The sequence below is a fragment of the Crinia signifera genome, chromosome 11 (genome assembly GCF_055691185.1).
Source record: "Crinia signifera chromosome 11, ASM5569118v1, whole genome shotgun sequence".
Taxonomy (NCBI): domain Eukaryota; kingdom Metazoa; phylum Chordata; class Amphibia; order Anura; family Myobatrachidae; genus Crinia; species Crinia signifera.
Window position 1 is genome coordinate 28,770,384 of NC_139227.1, and position 23,441 is coordinate 28,793,824.

The 23,441-nt window shown below is 45.2% G+C and overlaps 1 protein-coding gene across 2 annotated transcripts in view; it reads left to right on the forward strand.

Moving 5' to 3' along the window:
• The window catches only part of ANKRD11 (ankyrin repeat domain 11), a 167,660-nt gene that overhangs the window by 131,075 nt on the left and 13,144 nt on the right, over positions 1-23,441 (forward strand). For both annotated transcript variants that reach the window (XM_083163990.1, XM_083163991.1), the window contains 4 exons: positions 19,038-19,208; positions 21,041-21,244; positions 22,067-22,209; positions 22,755-22,902. In XM_083163990.1, coding sequence (XP_083020116.1) covers positions 19,038-19,208; positions 21,041-21,244; positions 22,067-22,209; positions 22,755-22,902 — 666 coding nt within the window. The remainder of the gene's footprint in view (positions 1-19,037; positions 19,209-21,040; positions 21,245-22,066; positions 22,210-22,754; positions 22,903-23,441) is intronic.

Below are 23,441 nucleotides of genomic sequence, written 5' to 3' on the forward strand. Positions count from 1 at the left end.
GGGACTGATGTGATTGTCCAAATATTCTCTGTACAGCACTGCGGAATATGTGTGCGCTATACTGTATAAGAAACTGTTAATCAAAATCGCGTATTTATTATCTCCTCCAGGCTTGGGCAACATGTGGCTCTCCTGCTGTTGTGAAACTAAAAGTCCCTGCATGCATTGCTACAGTTTTCGCGTTCCCTATTAGCAAAACTGTGGCATGCTTGGACTTGTAGTTTCACAACAGCAGGAGAGCCTTACATTGCCCATGCCTGCTCTAGTTAGACTGGCCAAATATTGGTGTTTACATGGCTGAAGGGTGTTTGCTACATTGATGGAGGTGGATTTAGATTTGTCTTGGTGTGTTGCTAAAGGTGCATACACACTGTGCAATTTTTGCCCATTTACTTCATTTTCCCTGGGGGGGGGGGGGGGTGGGGTGGATGACTTTCAACACGCATCACCGCTAATCGCAGGGCTGTACACACTGGGCTGCTTTTGAGCTAAAAGTATCTTCAACATGTCTGCACTAGCAGTGATTGCAGCGACTGTCTTTCTTTAGTACATTTGTGAGTAGACTCCTCATTGTGGGGCAGATGTAGGAAGCAGTGATAAGGGAGAAGTGAAAGTGCCTGGTACATTATCACCGGCCAATCAGCTCCTGACAAGTTACAGGCGGGCTGGGTTTAAAAGGGGGTAGTTAGGAGCTGATAGGCCGGTGATAATGTACCAGGCACTTCTCGTAGACGGTACCAAATCAAATGTAGATAGTGCCCAACATAGTATTCACGCGACCGCAGTGCAAACATTGCTGGCAACATGTAGCTGGGTTGATTTTTTTCTTTGTTTTCAACCGCAGGCTGCTGACCGTAGGGGACCTAAAACAGGTCTACCCCTGTAATGAGGACTCATTATACAAAAGGCACAAATGTTGACACGGCAGCATTATATCTCTCTGCATACCAGCAAAATGCTGCATCTTTTACATAAATAGAAAACGTAGCTGCTGCCTTGAATGGAGGTTTCTAAAGGAAATCAATCTATGGTAGATGGGTATTCTGGTAAGACCATGCGCCTATCCAGCCTTGTTACTCACTGTTGTGATTAACCTCAGTGGCTTTCAGAAGTTAAATGCTCTTGCCCTATCCAGCGCTTTTCCCATTGAGCCTCAGGGTATTCCCTTGTACTCTGTGCATACTTGTCCCGGCTGCGCTGCTTTTCAGCGCCGTTCCATCTCGCACTGATATTTTACACATGCGCTGCAGGAGAATCCTTTCAGCACTTACATACCTAGTTTAAAACCGGGTCCAACCATGTAGTATTGCCCAACTTATGGCAGTATGCTCCTGAGATACCGAACAGCCTGGCATCACTAGTGTGGAACAGCATACTGTGAATGTAGGGCGTTGGGGGCTTGAGCTGCACAGTGCTGAGACATTGGCCGTGGCCTTCCTTCAGTTCCTTAAAGAAGGGCAAGGAGAGGCCCCAGAACTTTCAAAAACCACCTTTCAAACCTAGTTGCAAATATGCACATTTTATTTTTTCTTGCCGTGTTAGCGATTTGTGTAGTTTATACTGTGGCTTGCCCACATGGCCATGAAAACCAGAAAGACAGGTTGCATTGCCGCTTGTGGCTTACACACCAGTACAAGCAGCAGCTTCTGGTATCTTACATAGTGTCGTATTGAGATGACAGCGGTGTTACTATATGGCTTTTATTTGTATTGTGATTATTAAAAATATTTAGAATTTTATACTGGTTTCATGCAGCCCATTGTGCGATATTTGTTCTGTGTTTGTTTTCTACAGGCGCTGGTATTCTTAATAGTGAATTGTTAGCGGATTTTAAGCTTGGTCCATACTTGACCAAACTCATCTAATGATCTTGTGCGCGCACACTTGCCAATCTGCAGTACGACAGGCCACTCGCAGACCTATCGGCTTGCCCGTACACACAGGCGGATGTACTGATAGATTAGCATGGTTACAGCTTGTGATGTCTGAAAATCATTCCGAGATATCAGCTGTACACCTAAGCAGGTGGTTCAGCCGATATGTCCCTTGGTCAGTTGCACAACGATATATATCTAAGCTCGGGTACAAATGCCACATACACCAACATATCTGCTCACCCAATCTATATAGTACAGATCTGTACTATGTAGTCCGTATAAAATGCATTTGCCTTTTCGTGCAATTGGATCCCGATTTTTATTTTTTTAATCTGGATCGAATAGCAACACAATCGCTGTGTGTACACCCCCTGAGCCTTTATTTTGTTTATTTTATTAAAACAAATCACCAATTAATATTGATAAATGTTTTGTTTTCTGCGCTATAACTGAAAAATATTGAAAGGTTTTTATGCAGACCGTGATAAATCTACATCTAGTGGCACATTGTAAAATAACATTTGGGGTTTGTTTTTTGTGCACTCCATGCACTCAAACTTATGTGGAAACCTCTTGTAATTAGTGGTGTGACCAGACATGTAATCACCATAGTTAATTGAGCAGTAAGATGGGTTGTACTGAAGAGCTTGGTAATTTTCTCAGAAAAATGGTCTTTCCTGAGGCAAGACTCCCCACCAAGTTACAGACCACATCCACACAAGTATTGTTAGTTCAGAGCATCATCAGATCACATGTTCAGTGCTGCCAAGTGTTGGCCGGAGTGGTTTAACCCCTTCTCTGCAGAGGGGTAAGGGGGCTTGTCAAGGTGGGACAGAGTTCCCCAGAGCAACCTTTGATAGTCATTCCCCATAGATTGTAAGCTTGCGAGCAGGGCCCTCATACCTTTTGACTGTCTGTAAATACCCAGTTTGTTGTATCACTGTCTAAATTGTTACAATAGAGAATACCTACCCTTGTGTAGCAATGGCTATTTCCCTATAGATTGAAAAATTGTGAGCAGGGCCTTCCTACTTCCTTGGCTATCTGTAAATACCCAGTTTGTTCTAACTCAGTTTCCAAAATTGTAAAGCACAACGGAAAGTGCTGCACTATATAAGAAACGTAATAAATGTCTGTATAATTCTGAATCCGATGAGAACAGGCGTCTCCTAGGAGGAGAACACATGGATGTATCACTGAGCACACTAGAGGCTAGAATACAAACTTTGGCCCTTATTCAGATCTGATCGCAGTACAAGTTTGTTGTCAAAATGGGCAAAACCATGTGCACTGCAGGTGGGGCAGATGTAACATGTGCAGAGAGATTTAGATTTGTGTTTTTTATTTTGTTTCTGTGCAGGGTAAATATTGGCTTCATTCTTTTTACACTGCAATTTAGATTTCAGTTTCAACACACCCCACCCAAATGTAACACACTGCACATGTTACATCTGCCCCACCTGCAGTGCACATGGTTTTGCCCATTTTGAGAACAAACTTGTACTGCGATCAGATCTGAATAAGGGCCTTTATTTGTATGGTAGGTGACATACAGTGGATACATCGAAATACAAACAGTCACTACTTGTGGTTGCACATCACAGTTCACAAATAGATACTGCCCTGCTGAGAGAAGGTACCCGGCGGCAGCAGCAGATGCAGGCATGTAATGGGCACCAGCTGGGGCAATGCAGTACTGGCTTATAACATTCATGAGCATCCCTTAGCACCCTGTGCTAAGGGATCAGAGGAACACAGTATGTTTATCTGATTGGTGGAGCCCATCACATGCTCCTTTGGCTCCTGGAGATTAGCAGCAGCAGTCTCATGGGAGTGAATCACCCTGAGGCTGTGATTGGCTGCTGACCGATGCTGTGGCTTCTTGCTGTGATTGGCTGCTGACCAATGCTGTGGCTTCTTGTTGTGAGCAGACGTTGGCATTATGTGGGGGCACTAGAATTTAGTGATGTAGGTTCTGCACCCTGAAGAAACAATTTCAATCTGAAAATTCGTGACTATGCCCTTCCTAGCTCTGTATAGAAATATGGTGTTTCCTGTACTCATAGTACCAAGTAATCTGCCCGAAAATGCTTCTTTCTAGAATTTGATAAGCTTGTATGAAGAGGTAAGCAGCTAACGCTTAAAGGTTTGGAGACTGGAGGAGAGTCTTATTGTGGGTGGAAGGGCATTCAACAGTGAGTGCAGCCCAAAGAAAGTACGATAGATGTAGATCCAGCCATATACAAATGTTTAAGTGCCTGCAGCCACTAGAGGGCAACTAACTGAGATCCACAGGTGGAGCGAATTATTTCTCTTGTGATTTTGTGAGGAGCCCTGCAAAACATACTCTGTGTGGAGTGCTGAGGACCAAGTTGGAGAACCTGTGCTCTAGAAAATTAGGAGCTTCGGACTTTGTGGTGAGAGTTTGTGGTAGGTGAAGTGGAAACATTGTTTCACATATATAGTGGTGAGCTCAATTGTTCTAATGTAATGGGAGTTATTTAATTGATTCCGCAGCGGGTGTTCATCCCCTCTTCTGCTCGCATCTTTCCAGCGCATTTGGCTTTTTACATTGCTCAGCAGCAGCACAAACCATAGCAGGAAAACCGCTCCCCAGCACAAATAAAGCTGCTTAAATAACGGTTTGGTAGAGAGGAACTTGTCCTAGCTCACAAAGCCTTGGCCCTTTGTCCCACCAATACGTATGGGTGTAGTAGAATGCTGACTGAAAACCAGGTCTGATCTCCCAGCATCAGTACCATCCACTCTTAAAGGCTGAGTGGATGAAGCCATGTTCCAATATCTGATGGAAAGTCTTCCCATGGTTCTGTTCTGGCCTTGTAGTGTATACAGGGAGTTGAATCTGAACTTTTCCTGCTGATTTGTGCACTGATCAGCTGAGGTCTCCAGCTGCCACAAGCCGATCACAAACCATACGTGAATATACTTTGTTTCCACTAGACCGCACCAGTTGTTTTCAGATATAAAACCATAGCCAAATTTGAGCAACTATTGACATGTGACAGATATTTGGACAGATTGACCATGTGTTGCGTTACGTGCACTAGTGTATTCTTATACAGTCTGTTTCTATGTAATCCATAACCTAAACCAGCTTTCTGTTTTTACATTATCAGACTTTATAGTGTTACATAGACTTAATGCACAGCTATAAGCTTTTATGTCCTCTGGCCTGGTTACTGTAGTTGGTCTTCCTTTTTCGTGTTCTTTATTCCCACCACCCCTCTTTCTTTTACTCTCTCCCCCTCAACTATTGCTCTTCAATTCTCGCCCTCTGTGTTCCACCCTCCCTTTTCTCTCTGTCTGGGGTCATTGTACCCAGCCTAACAAAAAAATAGTCAAAGTAACTTTGAACCCAGTCTCTAAAGAAATATAATACCGCTTTCAGGCCGCACTCCGAACACGGCATATTGCCGTGTTCGCGGGGCCTAAACACGGGTCACGGTGCGGTCTGAAAAGGGCACCACGGGTCGAGCAACACGGCTGTTCAACCCTGGTATTGACCAGGGTTGAACACGGCTATGACCCGTGTCAACTGCGGTGTGAACGGGTGCCTGGGTCGAGCGACCCGTGTCCCGTTCACAGTATGGAGGAGGCAACACTGTCAGCTCCAAGTACTGCCTCCTCCTGAGCCCCCGATGACGCGCCACCGCCCCATGTGACGTCACCGACTCGGCAATATGCCGTGTCGGAACTTTCAGACCGCATTGCCGTGTTGCTCTGGGGATGTGACCCGTGTCCTAATCCCGTGTGCGACACAGCATTTGCGGTCTGAAAGTAGTGATATAGGAAAAAATATGGCTCTAAGCGCTAAATGGTGTTTGTGAGACAAATGATACACCTGAAGGTGATATACAAATAAAGTGATAGTTACCACCTTGAGGGGTTAATTTTCAAATAATAAACGCTTGTCCAATAGCTCTATTAATATAAAAGAGAGCAAAAATAGTGCAGCATGTCTTAAACATATAACAATTTAATGGGATTTTGCACTTACAAACATGGACATAAATAAAGCATTCAAAGGTTTCTCCAAGGCAAAGCAGCAACAATCCAGTGAGTCCCAGATGAAATTAGGGCAGCAGTTCTTGGTCCGGACCAAGGGGTTGCTATCACCAGGAAGCAGCAGAGTCACCAAGGAGTCCAACAAGTAAAACACGGAGGCACACTTAACGCGTTTCTGAACTTCAGTTCCTTCATCAGAAGTGTAGAAACGCGTTAAGTGTGCCTCCGTGTTTTACTTGTTGGACTCCTTGGTGACTCTGCTGCTTCCTGGTGATAGCAACCCCTTGGTCCGGACCAAGAACTGCTGCCCTAATTTCATCTGGGACTCACTGGATTGTTGCTGCTTTGCCTTGGAGAAACCTTTGAATGCTTTATTTATGTCCATGTTTGTAAGTGCAAAATCCCATTAAATTGTTATATGTTTAAGACATGCTGCACTATTTTTGCTCTCTTTTATATTAATAGAGCTATTGGACAAGCGTTTATTATTTGAAAATTAACCCCTCAAGGTGGTAACTGTATCACTTCATTTGTATATCACCTTCAGGTGTATCATTTGTCTCACAAACACCATTTAGCGCTTAGAGCCATATTTTTTCCTATATCTGTATGCATTTCAAGTGAAAGTGGGAGTTCACTTTATATGTTGCACTGAGCTGCTTATGGTTATATAATTTGCGCACTAAACCCTAAGATACCTTTTGTCTCCGGTCTGAAAGTAGTATTAGTAATGCGTGGTAGTCTAGAGCCCTTGGGTCTTTATTGGTAATTTGTAGAAATATTTTGTGTGTTCGTGTCCAAAGTTGGTGAGTTTTTAATGTAGAAAAGGTGAGATACTATGATGTACAATTTATAATATGTGGAAATCTATTGGAAGGTGCCGTGCCCAAAGGGTTTCCGTACAATATACAGAGTAGATGGTTATTTCTTCTTTGCCAATTCATTTGAATTCACTAATTGAAAATATGGACCCATATACTGTGCAATTCACATGCAATTTGGGCTCTTTTTCTGGCGATTTGCGGTGATGAATCTCAGGAAAAGAGCCCAAATGGTATTTGAGTGATAGCAGTTCCCATACGATTCCCAGTCCTGTGGGCATTGCACCTGAGCCTGTGAGTCGCACAAGCAATGTCCCTTGTGAGCTGGGCATGGTTGGCTGGGATCGTATGTGATCTATAATGCATGCAAAAAGGACCTCATGTGATACCCATGCGACTCAAGGGGGATTGTGGGCGATTTCTCCAAGGGGAGAAGTCCCTCTAATATACAGTATGGGTACCATCAGGGTCGGCCTTAGACACACAAAACATCTGGTGTACCAAAGGATTCCCCCAATACAAAATACATCTATGGTAAGCTGCAGAGGGGTGCTCATAGCCTTGTACCATGGATTTCTTACCAAGGACCATATGCACATCTGTGTTCTGTTATGTGGCTTCTCCTAGCGTCTTCTGTGTCGGTGAGATCTGAGGGTAAGCGCTTCCCTCTATGGACCAGGCAGAGGGGGTTGCGCATTGTATGACACATTGTACTTTAGCAACATCTCGATCCTTTGGCATTGGATCAAATTAGCATGATGCAACATACAAAAATCATGTCTGGGCTCACATTTCCTTATGTAACCAGAAGTGTTATAAGCTTATTAGCCCCCAGGCTTTTCCTCAGTCCTCTTTCATGCATCTTTGCCCAAACATGAATTTTTGCAACTGTGGGGTTGATGTATCAAGCAGTGGAGAAGTTGCCCGTAGCAACCAATCTGCTTTGAGGAAGCATTTATCAAGCATATTATATCAACTGGGTAAATGCCAACATCTCCACACCTTGATATCATCCCTCATTTCTTATTGGATGCATCAAAACCAGTTTCCTTGCATCCTTGGCCAGCAACCTGCCCTTACTGATGGTATTTTCCCTATTGCCAAAGCTGCGGTCTGACTCATAAATTGTGCTTATTCTATCGGCATCTGGACCATATATACCTGCTATGTCCCATCATCTATTCAATGTGAGAATAAGGGGATCATTTGTAACATGCAATACAGTATTCCCTACTGTGTACAATCTCTTCAGGTCCATACTACAAAAAGGACAATGGCTGGAGCTTAGTGGACTCACTCCATCCTTGTTAATCCTTGTCCTTTCCACAAGGAAACTGTGTTGGCAAGTAGCCACGAACATGCACGTACCCATGCCTACTTGTAAGTGGCTATACTATGGCGCTGTCCTGCTTTATTGCAGTCTCTCACCAGGCAGACCTACATTTTGGCTGTTTGTTTCACTTCTAGGTTTCCATTGTAATGGAGCGTTTCGGGTGTGTGTGTGTATATATGTGTATATGTATATATATATCACTTATGCTGTAGCACCCAACCCTATGGGGGCCCTGCCCATTTGGTCAGTCCCGGGCCCCACGATTTGTGATGGCAGCCCTGATTTCTCTAGGTTTAAACAAAAAAAAAAGTGCACAAACTGTACCCAAATGAGGGTATCCGGAGCCACAGGGGGCATATGGCATAGCACTGCAAAACCACTCCTACCCATTTTCAGCATTTTGGGTGCATGCCCAGCACTCATAGAGCCACTGAGCAGCCACTGACTCCCCTCCCTGCATAGGTAGCCTTCACAGAGAGAGGACAGGAATCCTTCTGACTCCAGCAGTCCACCTGTAGTTGTGTTTCCCACGCTGGCTCTGCAGACCCCAGTGGACAACTCACTGCTTCAGCCAAAATCTTCCCTGCATCAGTGCTGATGCCAGTGATCTGCACGGTAGATTCTGAGTTTGCGGTCCTTGAGTCCCAATGTAGGGGGTTAGCCCAGATGTCGGCAGTTCTCCAGTAATCCCAGACACCTGTGGTCACTCAGTAAGCCTTCGTGCTGTTAGCTGGTAATATGCCTTGCTATTCTGGGGGCCATCCCTTGTTCCATACTCAAGGTTTTACTGAATTTCTATTGTGGCCTATTCCATCTTGTCCTATGGCTGTGTGTGTGTGTGTGTATGTGTGTGTGTGTGTATGTATGTATATATATATATATATATATATATATATATATATATATATATATATATATATATATATATATATATATATATATATATATATATTTCACAGCTGTCTCTTATGCTATCGTTGCTTTTCCATATGTGATTCTGCTGCTGTTCACTTTTAACATGTTGGAGCTTGAAAGTGCACGGCTCCCTCTAGAGGCAGAAGGGTGCATGTTATCTGGGCAAGTGTGATGCAATGACCTCTTGATGGCTTATTGTGGGATTCTTTGTGCTATTTCTAATGGCACCCATACACTAGTCCAACTTGTCCTAAGAACAAGTTGGACCAGTTTGCCGTTGCGAGCCCTCCCCTGGAGGCTCGCTTACGATTTGGCACTTCATGTGCCATTTTTACATGCAATAAATTGCATGCGATTTATTGCGTGTATTATCCCCTGGGGAGCTGCTGCGGGGTCCAGGCAGCGGCGGATGAGTGCTTGCAGCAGTATTTGCCGGGCGGTGAGGCGGAAAGCGCTGCTGAATATGAAAACACATTTTGAAAAGACTGTCCGGACACCGATTGGCTAATTTCTCTCAGCCAATCAACATCCAGCCAGTCTTTTCAAAATATTTAGTCAAGGGGGGGGGGTGATGTGGGGCTTGGGCTGAGGACAGGGGTAGATCGTGAGGGCAGGGGGGGGTAAAGTCACTCAGTGGGGTAGACGAATCAACAGTTCCACTGATGCTGGATGAAATTCCACTGCTGAGGTACCGTGGCGCGGGAGGCTGGCGTCCCGTCCTCCACGCGGTGCACGCTTACCTTGTTTCTCAGGTCCCTCGATGTTGTGATCTCTTGCCTGTGTCAGTAGATGTTCCCCACGGCTGGCACGGATCAGGAGCGGCGTGCAGAACAGGACGGCGTCGTCAAACTCCGCCTGCTTGCTAGCCGGATCCCGAGCCGGATGCTGTGCGCTCAACTCCAAGAGTGGAGGAGACTAGGTCTGGAAATAGGTTGTGGGCTGTAAATCTCCAACGCGTATCGACCTTTCGGTCTTCTTCAGGGAGTAGCTGTGTTCTGAATGCTGTGCCCGGAGGTGTATTTAAGGGAATCTTGTGGGCGTGTGGCATAGTTCTTTTGCGGCCATTTTGTTTGTGGGCAGAACTGCCCTTAAGTCCATATCGGATCCTATGTTTGCAAAGTCTTTATCCTGAAAGTATTTTTTGTCTTATGTGCTTAATATAGCAACATATAATAGTATTTTAGATATTCTCTCAGTGTTCTAACATGTATACATCTCATTTGTGTAATCATGATTCTACACTGTAGCGTCCGCCATCTTTGTTGTGGGCACCTTTGTCCTTTTCCTTGTTTTTGTCTTATGTATCACACTGATAACGCTAATATTAGGGACTCAAACAATATTTTTATATGTTTACAGTCTTACTTGAACTCATGGTTCTATACTGCTGTATTTGATCTATTGGTTGTGGGAAGAGCTCAGATGGATCTTCAATCTTAAGACCCTAACACCCAGAGGCCTTAATGTGGACAATGAAGTAAGATCCATTAGTACCACATAGAGCGGCCCACAATATTAGACTGAACATGTAATCAAGACACTGATACCCACAACCAATAGATCAAATACAGCAGTATAGAACCATGAGTTCAAGTAAGACTGTAAACATATAAAAATATTGTTTGAGTCCCTAATATTAGCGTTATCAGTGTGATACATAAGACAAAAACAAGGAAAAGGACAAAGGTGCCCACAACAAAGATGGCGGACGCTACAGTGTAGAATCATGATTACACAAATGAGATGTATACATGTTAGAACACTGAGAGAATATCTAAAATACTATTATATGTTGCTATATTAAGCACATAAGACAAAAAATACTTTCAGGATAAAGACTTTGCAAACATAGGATCCGATATGGACTTAAGGGCAGTTCTGCCCACAAACAAAATGGCCGCAAAAGAACTATGCCACACGCCCACAAGATTCCCTTAAATACACCTCCGGGCACAGCATTCAGAACACAGCTACTCCCTGAAGAAGACCGAAAGGTCGATACGCGTTGGAGATTTACAGCCCACAACCTATTTCCAGACCTAGTCTCCTCCACTCTTGGAGTTGAGCGCACAGCATCCGGCTCGGGATCCGGCTAGCAAGCAGGCGGAGTTTGACGACGCCGTCCTGTTCTGCACGCCGCTCCTGATCCGTGCCAGCCGTGGGGAACATCTACTGACACAGGCAAGAGATCACAACATCGAGGGACCTGAGAAACAAGGTAAGCGTGCACCGCGTGGAGGACGGGACGCCAGCCTCCCGCGCCACGGTACCTCAGCAGTGGAATTTCATCCAGCATCAGTGGAACTGTTGATTCGTCTACCCCACTGAGTGACTTTACCCCCCCCCCTGCCCTCACGATCTACCCCTGTCCTCAGCCCAAGCCCCACATCACCCCCCCTTGACTTTCTTTTCCTTGCTATCCAGCAAATAAAGCATTTAACTTCACCGATTGTTACAGCACTGTTATTGCATCTGCAGGTTGTTGCATACAGGTACTTATAGACACTATCCAGCATTGTAGTGGTGTACTATACTATCTAAAAACATATATACAAGCGCAGGTCTCCGCAAACCCCTGTTCCCATATTGTATTTGGAGGGTGGCCATCCCCTCTTTTGGAGACCAGCAGCTACCTAGAGTCCACACTAGTGAGCGCAGTGCCAATCTTGCAAACCCCCATTTTCAAAATATTTGTTCGAATTGAGCAGTGCATTAACACATTTGATTTGGGATGATTTCTCTGCCCGATCCGTCAGTCACCTTAAGCGATCTTAGAAATGAAGCAATGATTGCTCAGTGTGTCAGCAGCGTAACTATAGCACCGCAGCCACCGCGGGAGGGGGGGGGGCCGGGAGCTGCGGTGCTATAGTTAACCCCCCCAATCCCCTGCAGACTTACCTATCTCGCTGGTCCCGGCGGCTCCGTTCTTCTGCTGAGGACCACCACAAAATGGCCGCCCCCATATAGCACACAGTTCTCTAAAACTGTCTGCTGTATGGGGGCGGCCATTTTCGGGTGGTCCTCAGCAGAAGAACGGAGCCGCTGGGACCAGCGCGATAGGTAAGGCTGTGGGGGATTGAGGGGGGGTTTGCATGGGCAGCGGGGCGGTAGGGGTGCTTGGCAGGGTGGCGCCCAAAACGTAGCTACGCCACTGCAGTGTGTATAACCCCGAGCGATGGCGATGAGCTGTCCTGTGTGTCGCCATCAGCTGACTAGATACTGTACATACTTTATGCATTCAAAATCTAGTCTGATCGCCAGTGTTCTCAGCAGAGAATACTCATCTGAACAGATGCTGGTGCATCGCGTGTGTTCCAGCGATGTGTGCTGAATGATCTGTGCACAAGCCCCTCTCTCAGCATGGTGGCTATCACCCCCTATGTAGGGGGCTTTACAGTTTGAGCTAGACATGTGTATACATTAATGACATCAAGCAGACTTCTTTTTGTGAGCAGTAGGAAATTTGGATTCCCTCCCCCACCCCTCTCTGGTTAGTGTTTGTTGTGTCAGTGATTGCCTTGAACATGTAGTGTCATGACATTTAACGCTGTCTGCTCAGTCATGAGAAACTCCCCTTAAGGCTGCACTGTGATCTGACTTGCAGGCAAGTGGGGGAACAGTTGCACCCAGTGCCTGGAGTATGGGCTGTACTCTCGGTTGCCATATTTACCCTTGGAAGTGTGTGAGTGGGGGCTGATAATCAAGCTGCCTCTTCCTGCATATGGTGGTTCTTTGGGTGGCTTTATGAAAGGTTACATGCTACAGGCTTTCTGTGGTGTGTCTTCCCCCCCCCCCCCCCCCCCCCCCCCCCCACTGGGACTGATGAGCAAGGACAGCGCAGGAATGACTACTCATGTGCTGTCACGTAGCATGCTGTGCAGGAATTACTTATTTGAAAGGCAATAGCTGTAGAAAGAAATATACATGTTTGTAGCTTCCCCAGAACCATTAGGGTCCCCCACCCCCTAATATCCACGCCACCCTGAAGCGTGGCGAGGGCCGGCGGAACACGTCCTCCGGCGGTTTCATTACCCCACTATCTAAGTCGGCGTGGAGTTGAAGCGTGGCGAGCGCACTCGGAATACATGTATAGCAATCTACCTGCGCTCGCCACACTATATAAAATCAACTCCATGCCGACGTGGATAATGGGGGAATGAAAAGGTCGGAGGACGCGTTCAGCGCGCCACTCGCCACGCTTCGGGGTGGCTTAGATAGTTGGGGTGGGGGCCCTAAAACATCATTGTATGTCATACAATGATATTATGGTATAGCTAATGTCATGGGATCACACACCCTATAAAATTGCATGCGATTTTGCGGGACATGGGATATCCCGGGGCTGAGAGCAGTGAATAAATTACAGTAAAAAATAGCATCGCATGACCCTTAAATGGCCCATGCGATGCACTGCGATTTCCCTACGGTGCCTTACGTAGCAAAACTGGGCACCGTGATAATACACAAGTACCCACGATTCCTTACCATGTACATACAACCTGTTTATAGGAGTGGATTGCAGCCAGCTTAGTACTTTGTGCTATTACCATTTTTGACCAATGCACCTGATTAGACTGCCTCTTATGGCTGGACATTCATGGTGACACTAAAGGCCATATTCAATTGTTGCTGCCCGTTCCTATGCGCACTGCCACCGGTATTCATTGGGTTTTGCTGGCGGGCACACGGGCATCGTTTAGTGCGTTATCTCCAGGAGTTGGCGAGGTGAAATGCGCAAATTGTCATCCATTTGATCGCCAAAATAGTTTTTTTTGTTGTGCCCATTTGTTTGGACAGGTTTAGCCGCTATTCACAGCTATACCAGACCCTAATGAGCGCGATATGTGCAAATAAAATAATCAATTGAATATCTCCTATCACTTTAGACAGGAGCTCAGGAGTGATTGAATAATTGAGTAGGGCCCTGTGGCTTTGAAATAATAATAATAATAATAATAATAATAATAATAATAAAGTTGTTGGTACTTGTTTCCTATCTGGGCGCCCAGGTTTTCTACGTACGGCACCGTAATGAAATCGGATCGCATCGCATCGTACACATACACGATATTGAACGATGCGATGCGATCCGATTCGATTTCCCATAGGAAACAATGTGAAATGGCTCAATTTAGCCAAATTCTCATAGGAACAATAGTAAATGGCCCAAAAACACCCCTGAACATTGAAATGTCCCCCCAAAAGTAGTTTACGCCACCCCGCCATCAACGTGAACCCGAAGCGTGGCGAGCGGCGGCGGTACGCGTCCTCCGACCTTTTTATGCCCTACTATCCACGTCGGCGTGGAGTGAGAATAGAATAGTGTGGCGAGCGCAGCGAGCCACCGAGCCCGAAGCGTGGCGAGCGCAGCGAGCCCCGCGAGGGGACGCGGATACCTTCACAGTTATACGCGTCCCCTCGCGGGCGACGCGGACACCTGGGAAGCCCGCGAAGGGACGCGTTTACCTGTGAAGGTATCCGCGTCCCCTCGCGGGGCTCGCTGCGCTCGCCACGCTTCGGGCTCGGTGGCTCGCTGCGCTCGCCACACTATTCTATTCTCACTCCACGCCGACGTGGATAGTAGGGCATGAAAAAGTCGGAGGATGCGTACCGCCGCCCCTCGCGGGCTCGCTGCGCTCGCCACGCTTCGGGTTCACGTTGATGGCGGGGTGGCGTCAACTACTTTTGGGGGGACATTTCAATGTTCAGGGGTGTTTTTGGCCCATTTACTATTGTTCCTATGATAATTTGGCTAAATTGAGCCATTTAACATTGTTTCCTATGGGAAATCGAATCGGATCGCATCGCATTGCATCGTTCAATATCGTGTATGTGTACGATGCGATGCGATCCGATTTCTCTACGGAGAATAGCATGGTGCGCAATTAACTTAGTGGGCGCCCAGATAGGAAACAAGTACCAAGTTGTTTATATAGCACTTTTCTCCTAAGTGCTTGCATTATCCTTTTACAGCACAAAACTTAATAACTTAACAGGGGACGTTAGTGGAATGCTTGGGTGATCAGGAAAGTCTTGAGTCTATTTTTGAATGTTTCTAGAGTGGGAGCTTCTCAAACTGAGGGGGGGAGTGAGTTTCATAGAGTTGGAATTCAGGGAAATTCGGGGTACTGTTATACCCCTTTTACACCAGAGGTTGGACCCGGGATATTGCCTCTCCAGTCCGGGGCGGGGCGTGGTGTAAATGGGCTAAAAAAAAATAACCCGGGTCCTGTTTCCCGGGGATCTGACCCGGCAAATGTTCAGGGTCGGACACGGGGCTTATCCGGGGCTCAGGGTGGTGTAAATGGTCATCATCCGTGTTATTTGGTGGGTAGAGGGGCGCGAAGAGCTGATTGGTGCTTCTACGGCTCTGGCAGATTATGTCATCTGCCAGAGACCCGCACAGGGCACATGGAGCAGCAGCAGAAGCAGCGTTACAACGCTGTTTGCAGCCTGACCCTACACTACAGCAACATTCTGTGCTGGAAGCGCTCTCCCCAGTGAGTTTACAGCCTCAGCTGCAGCAACACACGCTGGCTGTCACACAGTGTGTCCCAGTGTGTTACAAGTTTGTATTCATACGCATCTTCATCTTTATGAGAATGCATTACATCTATAAAGATTCCAATGTATGATGATTTTATGCATATTTTAAGCTTAATAAAGCAAAAAAATTGAAGAGTGTTATGTTCCATTTGTTGTGACCTCATCATCAACAGACCAAAAAAACATTTTTTAATGACACCAGCAAGGAAAGGCAGGGCTGATCCGTTTTCAGTGTAAAAGGGCATTACCCGGGAATAACCTGGATTGAAGTGCAGTGTAAATGGGGTCTGAGGCAGGGCATGCCCTGGCAATTTCCCGTGTTCAATTTCCCGGGTCCTACCCGACATTCTGGTGTAAAAGTGGTATTAGTTGTCCAAATGATTGCAGTAATTCAAGTGGGACAATAAGGGTTCAGAAGCTGCTGCAGGTACCTTGGGCTGTAGGGCTTTGAAAGTCAATAAGCCAATCTTGAAAATGATTTGCCATCTTATAGGCAGCGAGTGAAGGGAGTACAGAATGGGTGATATGTGCCTGAGAACGGGGCTGATTGGTTAATAGCCTGGCAGCTGTATTTTCTACCATCTGCAAGCAGTGCAATTCTGTTTCTGGGAGACCGCGGTAGAGGGCGTTGCAGTAGTCAAGGCGCGATTATCCAAATGCATGTATGAGTGAGGATACTGTACAAATATCTGCCCTTAATGTAAAAATGTTCCCTTCTCCCCCACTAGAAAGTATATAAGCCAGCCTGTAGCTGAGAAATAACTACAATGCCTCAAAGCTGTTCTGTATAGTCAGTGCCCAGGCTGAGCACTTCATAATGATGTGCAGTGCATGCAAGGCACCTTCCTTGCAGCTCTGTTCAGTATGCATGTCACAAGCTGTAGTAATGCTAGTACATTCACACACACCTCTGACTGTGACACATCGGTGAAATGTGTGTACAGTGACATTAACAGCAGTCTTCTGGCAGCTGTTTGGCATTTGTATATGTTTTTATAATAAAGATTGCACAATGTGTTGTCTATTTCAAGCACACTTGAGTCAGTTGGTAATATTCCACAGTGATACAGGTTGTAAATAATCTCTGGGTAATGGAGCAAGCTGTATTTGTAAACTCCTATCCTGCAATACTCCATTAACAGAGCACCCGTCCTAACGTATGCATAGTGTACAACATCCACATTTAAGCTGACCACACATCTGGACGACCGGCATATGACCATACAGGTCATGGAGCGGTCGAACAAGCATGTGTAAAAAGCACATACGGTGGCTCGCATTCAGCGAGTCATCTGAGAGCCAACCTCACAACCCGTGGGACCGTGCATCATGCAATCGTGTGCACGCGATCCGTCACATGGCCAGTCGAGATTGGATGTTCGGGACTAATGTTGTTCTGGTGTATGGTAGCCTTTAGAAACTGCCCATGTGATCTGGTTATATAAAGGCTGCTTGCATATGGCAGCTCCTTCTGACTTATCCCCTAATGTAGGGGTTCACAAACTCTGTCCTCAAGGCTCATCAACGGACCCGGGTTAGGATATCCATGTTTGCACACAGGTTGTCAAAATAACGGAGTTGTTTTAGTACCTATGCTCAAGTAGGGCTATGTTACAGGACTAGTGGTGGCGAGCAGAGATATGCCAAACTCAACTGGTTTTGGCACAATAACCAGGAGTGTAGACAGGATTAGCTGTTGTTGTGTGTGGTAACAGGCACCTGGTACAATTGAATTGCACAGTCGGACGCTCATTAATTAGTGGACTGCGGTTGGGACCTAATTGCTCTATTCGTTTGTCACATTTTTCTTCTAGAAGAGCTGCACAATTGTGAATGGAAATGTTACTTGTCCTTGATCTTACTCGATGCAGTTGAGACTTAATAGAATGCTGTTGTTATAGCTACAGTACAATATGTCACCACGTTTGCAATTTCCTCTTCATCCCTTTATTATATATTGCCTTGTGCAGTGTTCCTGCTACAAAGCCTTGTAATCAGGGAGCGGGAGGGGGTGCGCTACGCTGACAGCCACCAGTATGTGAAAAATATTGCCCTCATGACTAACCTGCAGGAGCAATAAGCCCCTGTATACTGGGCCAGGTATAAGTCAGTGGGGTCTGGGGACTGGCTACGCGGCTCCCATTAACTCCAGGGATTAGTCCTTGGTTAGCCTCACAGCACTAAGGTCATACGTCCAGTTTCCAGATATACCTGATCTGTGTTGGGTTTGTATGTTCTCCTTGTGTGTTTGCATTTGGTTCCTCTGGGTTCAGGCTCTAATAATATAAGTTAATCATTACTGACGCAAATAAAACTTGGGTGCAGGTGTGTGTCCAAGGAATATAGATTGTAAGCTCCAGTGGGTCATGGACTGTTGGGAATAATGAAGGTATTTTGCTATGGTTAATGCATGCGCCTAATGAATAACCTTTAATATTAACGTGAACTGTCCCATGCTGTTATGGCATGGGACAGTTTTCATTGTAGGCCGTTGGTACAAAGCCGCTTACAGTGGGTACATAGAGGCTGCTGTAAGACCTGCCACTCCTGTTTGAAGAGATTTCAGAGGTCAGTACTGAAGGAGAAGGCTAGAGGGCAGCCTTGTATTACACTGTGTGCTGCCCTGAGTCTGGAGGGCACTGGATGAACGCTGCTCCTCACATCAATGGGGGAAAATTCAAGTGTTTTGTGTGGTGCGAACATTACTGTTATGACTATTTGTCATTTCGATCAGCTGGTAGCAAAATATATCTATAGAGAATTTAGTCTATTGTTGGAATGTTGTGGTTCTAGCTCTGATACCCTACCCTAATGGTCAGGGCACTGTTAACTGGTCCCCACAGTCTAGGTCTGCAGCCATTTTAAGGTGTACAAATATGTTCAGAACGAATACTTCTGTTAATGCAACTTTAGCTTAGGACAGTTGGAAGCGGATTACTTTTAATGATAGTGTTTCTTTGCATATATATATGTATTCCATTTCCCCTGGGACATAAAGGTGCCTTGTTAGATACGTTTATGCCCAGGTAACGAGATGATGTATTGCAGAGTGTGAGAACAGAGCCTGTGGTTCCCATGCTGGGCATGTGCAGCGTAAGCCTGATGGTGGTTTGTGGTTGGTGCAGCAGTCTGACGCCCAGCTTCATGCATCTTTACGCTAGAAGGCTGGCCAGGATCATGTGAGCAGTATTGCAGAAACCAGGCCCTTGGCCAACATCCTGCAAAGCTGCACAAAACCTCATGCACACAAGTGCACTGTAACAGTAAAACAGATGTGCATTGCTGGGAATGTCCTGTTAGTCCATGCCTGTTCTTATTAGTGTCACCACCACTCCTAAAATATGGTGTATGGTGGAATCTGGGTAGAGCACACAGGATGGACTGGAACATGGCATCACTAAAGAGATTTTGTTTTCTAAAAATGTCTCAAACTACAGAGGAGGCTTTTTGTAATAATAATAATAATAAATAACTGTTCTTTCCTGATTTAACTTGCCTGTGATTTGTTTCTCCCAACAGAAAAGCAGGGCCCTGAGAAGAAGCGAATCAAGAAGGAACCTGCAAACCGGAAGTCTGGCTTACTGTTTGGTATCGGTTTTTCCGGGATGCGGGCTGGGTACCCTTTGTCGGAAAGGCAGCAGGTTGCTTTGCTTATGCAGATGACAGCGGAAGAATCTACCAACAGCCCAGGTAAAGGGGGGGGTTTGGCATGTCATGTGACCCTCCTGTATACCTTATGTACTGGCTCCTGACACAAAAGGCACCTATGCAGAATGGAACTAATGTATTCTAATTGACTGACCCTCCTATGATCCCCCACCTTATCCTGGTCACGTAGATGGTGTAATGTAGTCAACTACTTATCTTCTAAGTTTCTGAAAGTCCTGAGTGTCTGTAAAGGAATACACCATCTCGTATACCCAAAACTAGTGTCATTACAGCACAGTGGTCACTTAACAGGATTTCAAATCCTCAGCTAGATTTAAAGGGGCAGTGATTTTAAAGGTCCCTGGTTAAAAGCAGCTATGCTTAAAGTGCCGGGTATTATTTCACAAATAGCATTACCTGCCTCAGAGGTGACTTTGGTTTGCTCTGGTGAGAATGTTTTTCCTTTTGACATTCTGGCCATGCAGTGACTACATGATTTTGGTTGGTGTAGTAGAGTAACGTGGCGCTTACTTATCGGGATCTGCCTGGTCTGTACCAAAAAGGGTCTCCCAAAAACCCTACAGGAAGCAATAATTGGATTGGTGGGTGGTATAGACACCTTGGCGCTCCCTTATGCAGTGACTACAGTCCGGCATGCCGAGCAGAGCATGCACACCTCATGCAGAAACAATTCCGAGATTTCACTGCTTTTAGCCAGTTAGATAACCTACAAATGTATCATCAATGGCTGGAGCTAGGCTTGCCTCGCCCTTGTAAACGCTCGCTGTATCGGAGTGGTTCCGAATTATGCTGTTTTCACACTGAATTCAAGGAATTATTTACCATGCTTTTCCGTCTGCGTTTACTTCCCTTTCCTGCCGCACATCTCCTGAAATGTGCAACTAGCAGCAAAATCTCTCGGTTACGCTTCTTTAAATAGGTTATTAATTCAGTTGACACAGGGCCCAGAACACTACTAAGAGGAACTTGGTGTGTTGTGCAAGTCTTTGTTTATGAGTTTGGTGGCTATTTATTACAGATTTCTGGCACTCCCACCCAAAAAAAAAAATCAACTGAATGCAGCAAATGTTTTTGATTTATATTCTGTCACTTATACCTGTAGAAAGCTGAATGCCAAAAGCTTCTGATCCAAGTGCACCCCCTTGTGTCCAATCTGGAATTTGCAATTAGACAGAAAAAAATTCTTGATTGTGATCATTTTGGAGAGGTGCACTGTTTTGCTCGAAGACTAATGTGTATGACAAAAATAACAAATGAGCTTTCTAGTGTAATACCCTTTTTAAAAAAAAAAAGGTTTTTACCTTTTTAGGTCATGAATATATGTTTGTAACTTTGTGCGCACATAGTCCTGCTCTGGTTTTTGTGCTTTTTTTTTTTTCTTTTTGGTGTATCACATGGTGTTGGACAGGGCAATCATCTGAACCTCTGTTCACTAACCCAAGGGATGCCTTTACTTTGCTTCTTTTATATTTGTAATGTCTTATATACAAATGGTGGGAATTTTATCAAGCACAACTGTACTCCTATATACATAGATATCAAAATTAGCCTCCCTTTATATAATATTGTACATGCGAATAGAAAACATGTACCCTATTGACTAAGGCCCTGCTCCAAATACTGTTTTCAAAACCTCTTTGATCATCCCTATTACTTGCTCCTAAGAATTAGTCATTAGGATTTAGATCATTTTGGCGGATGACTAAGCAGCTTAGATGAGGAAAAACCAGGTGGTAGCATGTCTCGTACATGGTTAAGAGAAGACTAAGCGCTATGTTGACTTTTTCAACCTACTGAAGTTTTGGATTAGGTATTTTGGGTGGGGTTTAACCTGTGATCTATCTGCCCTCTAGTTGACACCACACCAAAGCATCCTTCTCAGTCTACAGTCGGTCAGAAGGGGACCCCTAACTCCGCCTCCAAAACCAAAGACAAAGTTAACAAGCGGAATGAGCGGGGGGAGACTCGTCTTCACCGGGCAGCCATAAGAGGTGATGCGCGGCGTATCAAAGAGCTGATAAACGAGGGAGCAGATGTGAACGTGAAAGATTTTGCAGGTAACAGATGTGTGGAATGCAGCATGGGTTGTATTAGTGTATGTGTTGTGGCTTTTTCTTTTTCCCTTTCAGGCAATTCTTTGGAACTCCCTATAAAAGTCATAAGTATTTATTTATTACGTTTCTTATATAGCGCACACGTTCCGCATCGCTTTGCAGAGAATATTTGAACATTCACATCAGTCACTGCCCCAGTGGAGCTTACAATCTATATTCCCTACCACATGTACACGCGCACACAGACATTCCTGGGTTCATTTTGTTGGAAGCCAATTACCCTACCCATATATTTTTGGATTGTGGGAGGAAACCGGAGTAAACCCACGTAAGCAGGGGAGCATATACTAAGCCATGGTGGGAATACAACCCATGACCTCAGCGCTGTGAGGCAGTAATGCTAACCATTACACCATCCGTGCTGCTGAGTAAGCCAGGCTTTTTTTTTATTGCTTACCTCCTATGTTTGGCCCAGGTGTCCTACTAGGAATAAGTCATTGCTGGAATACAGGCTGCAAAGACAGCAGCAGTACAGTGCATGCAGGTTTATGTCCATTAATATGATTTGAAGGTCATTGCTAGTGGCGTGATCATCGCTCTCCTACAGTGCTACTGTAAGCACTTGTCTGAGATCTCAGATGAAGGCTCAAATCCTCCATTATAGACATAAAGCACATTGTGTTCTATTACTTACCAACAAGCTGTCGCCTGTTCAAACACTAATGGATGGTATCTGTATTTTCTTTGATTGCAAACGACTGTTACTAGACCACGTTCCGTCCAGTGAGCTTCTGGAAGGCTAAGACGTGTGTTTTCTATCCTCAGGGTGGACAGCCTTGCACGAGGCATGTAACAGAGGTTATTATGATGTCGGAAAACAACTGCTGGCTGCCGGTGCTGAAGTCAACACCAAAGGGTTGGATGACGACACCCCCCTGCATGATGCATCGAGCAACGGCCACTACAAGGCAAGTACACGTTCTTGAGATGACCTTGTTTAGTTTGGAGAAAGTACTGCTGCCAACAAAGGTATCTGTTGGGTGTTTCATCGTTTTAGTAGTATATATATCAATTAATGTTTGTTCCTTCACTTTGAATTGAATTTCCATATTTTAGTTGGAGTTTGCAGGTCTAGTTTCAGTCACAAAGTTCTACTACTGATATTCAGGGATAGTGATGACTGAACTTTGGTCTGTAGAGAACAAACTGTGAAAATAACCTCAAAAAAATGGACCAGCACATTCCTAATGTGGTTTCATAATCGTTCAGAGATGTTAACCTATGTAGAAAATATGCTGCTTAGATCTTGTGTATGGTAAGAAATGGCACACCCCATGCTGCTGTGTATATTACAGAGATTAGTCGCCTTGGAATGATACGGCCTGTAGAAAAGCATCCTGCTTACTTTATAAAGCCTTCCTAAGAACGCACAGCTACAGATTTGCCTTATCGTTTTATTGAGGATGACACGCTGCTCCATATAAAATAACGGCTTTTTTTATTTTCCTTTCAGGTCGTAAAACTGCTGTTGCGTTATGGAGGCAACCCTCATCAAAGTAACCGCAAGGGAGAAACCCCTTTAAAAGTTGCACACTCTCCAACAATGGTGAACCTTCTCCTGGGAAAGGGTACCTACACCTCTAGTGAGGAAAGTTCCACAGGTAAGAACAATTATAGTCTCAATGGGATTTGTTTTCCTTTTTCTGGTGGCTGTGGGGCTGTTTCTGGTCTCTTTATCTAATTTGAGTAACGTAAAGTAGTCATCCAATAGGAACAATTGTGTATAGTACCATATGTTCTGCAAGTTTGATCGTCCTAAACTTCATGAAGTAAACTACATCCATTACTTCAGTGTACTCCTGAATTTGTGTTAATTGACAGGCAGAAGAGATGTTAAGATTTGCTGAGCGTTCTGAGCGATGCTAGATCACTCAGAACGCTCAGCAAGATCGTTTAGCGCACAGCAAGGTGACAGCGCTGTGTGAGCAGCGATCTCAGGTCCGGTGTTTACCAGTGAGAACACTGGCCTTGACTGGCGATATTACAAATGCATTAATCGCCAGATAATGGCGACAAGCAGGGCTGCGCAGCTAGTTAGATCGCTTAAAGAATCCCTTGAAATTGGCCCGTGTGTAGGCCCCATAAGTGCTGTTCACATTTGGGTAGATGTCTGAATCAATAGCTGCTTTTCTCGTTTTGA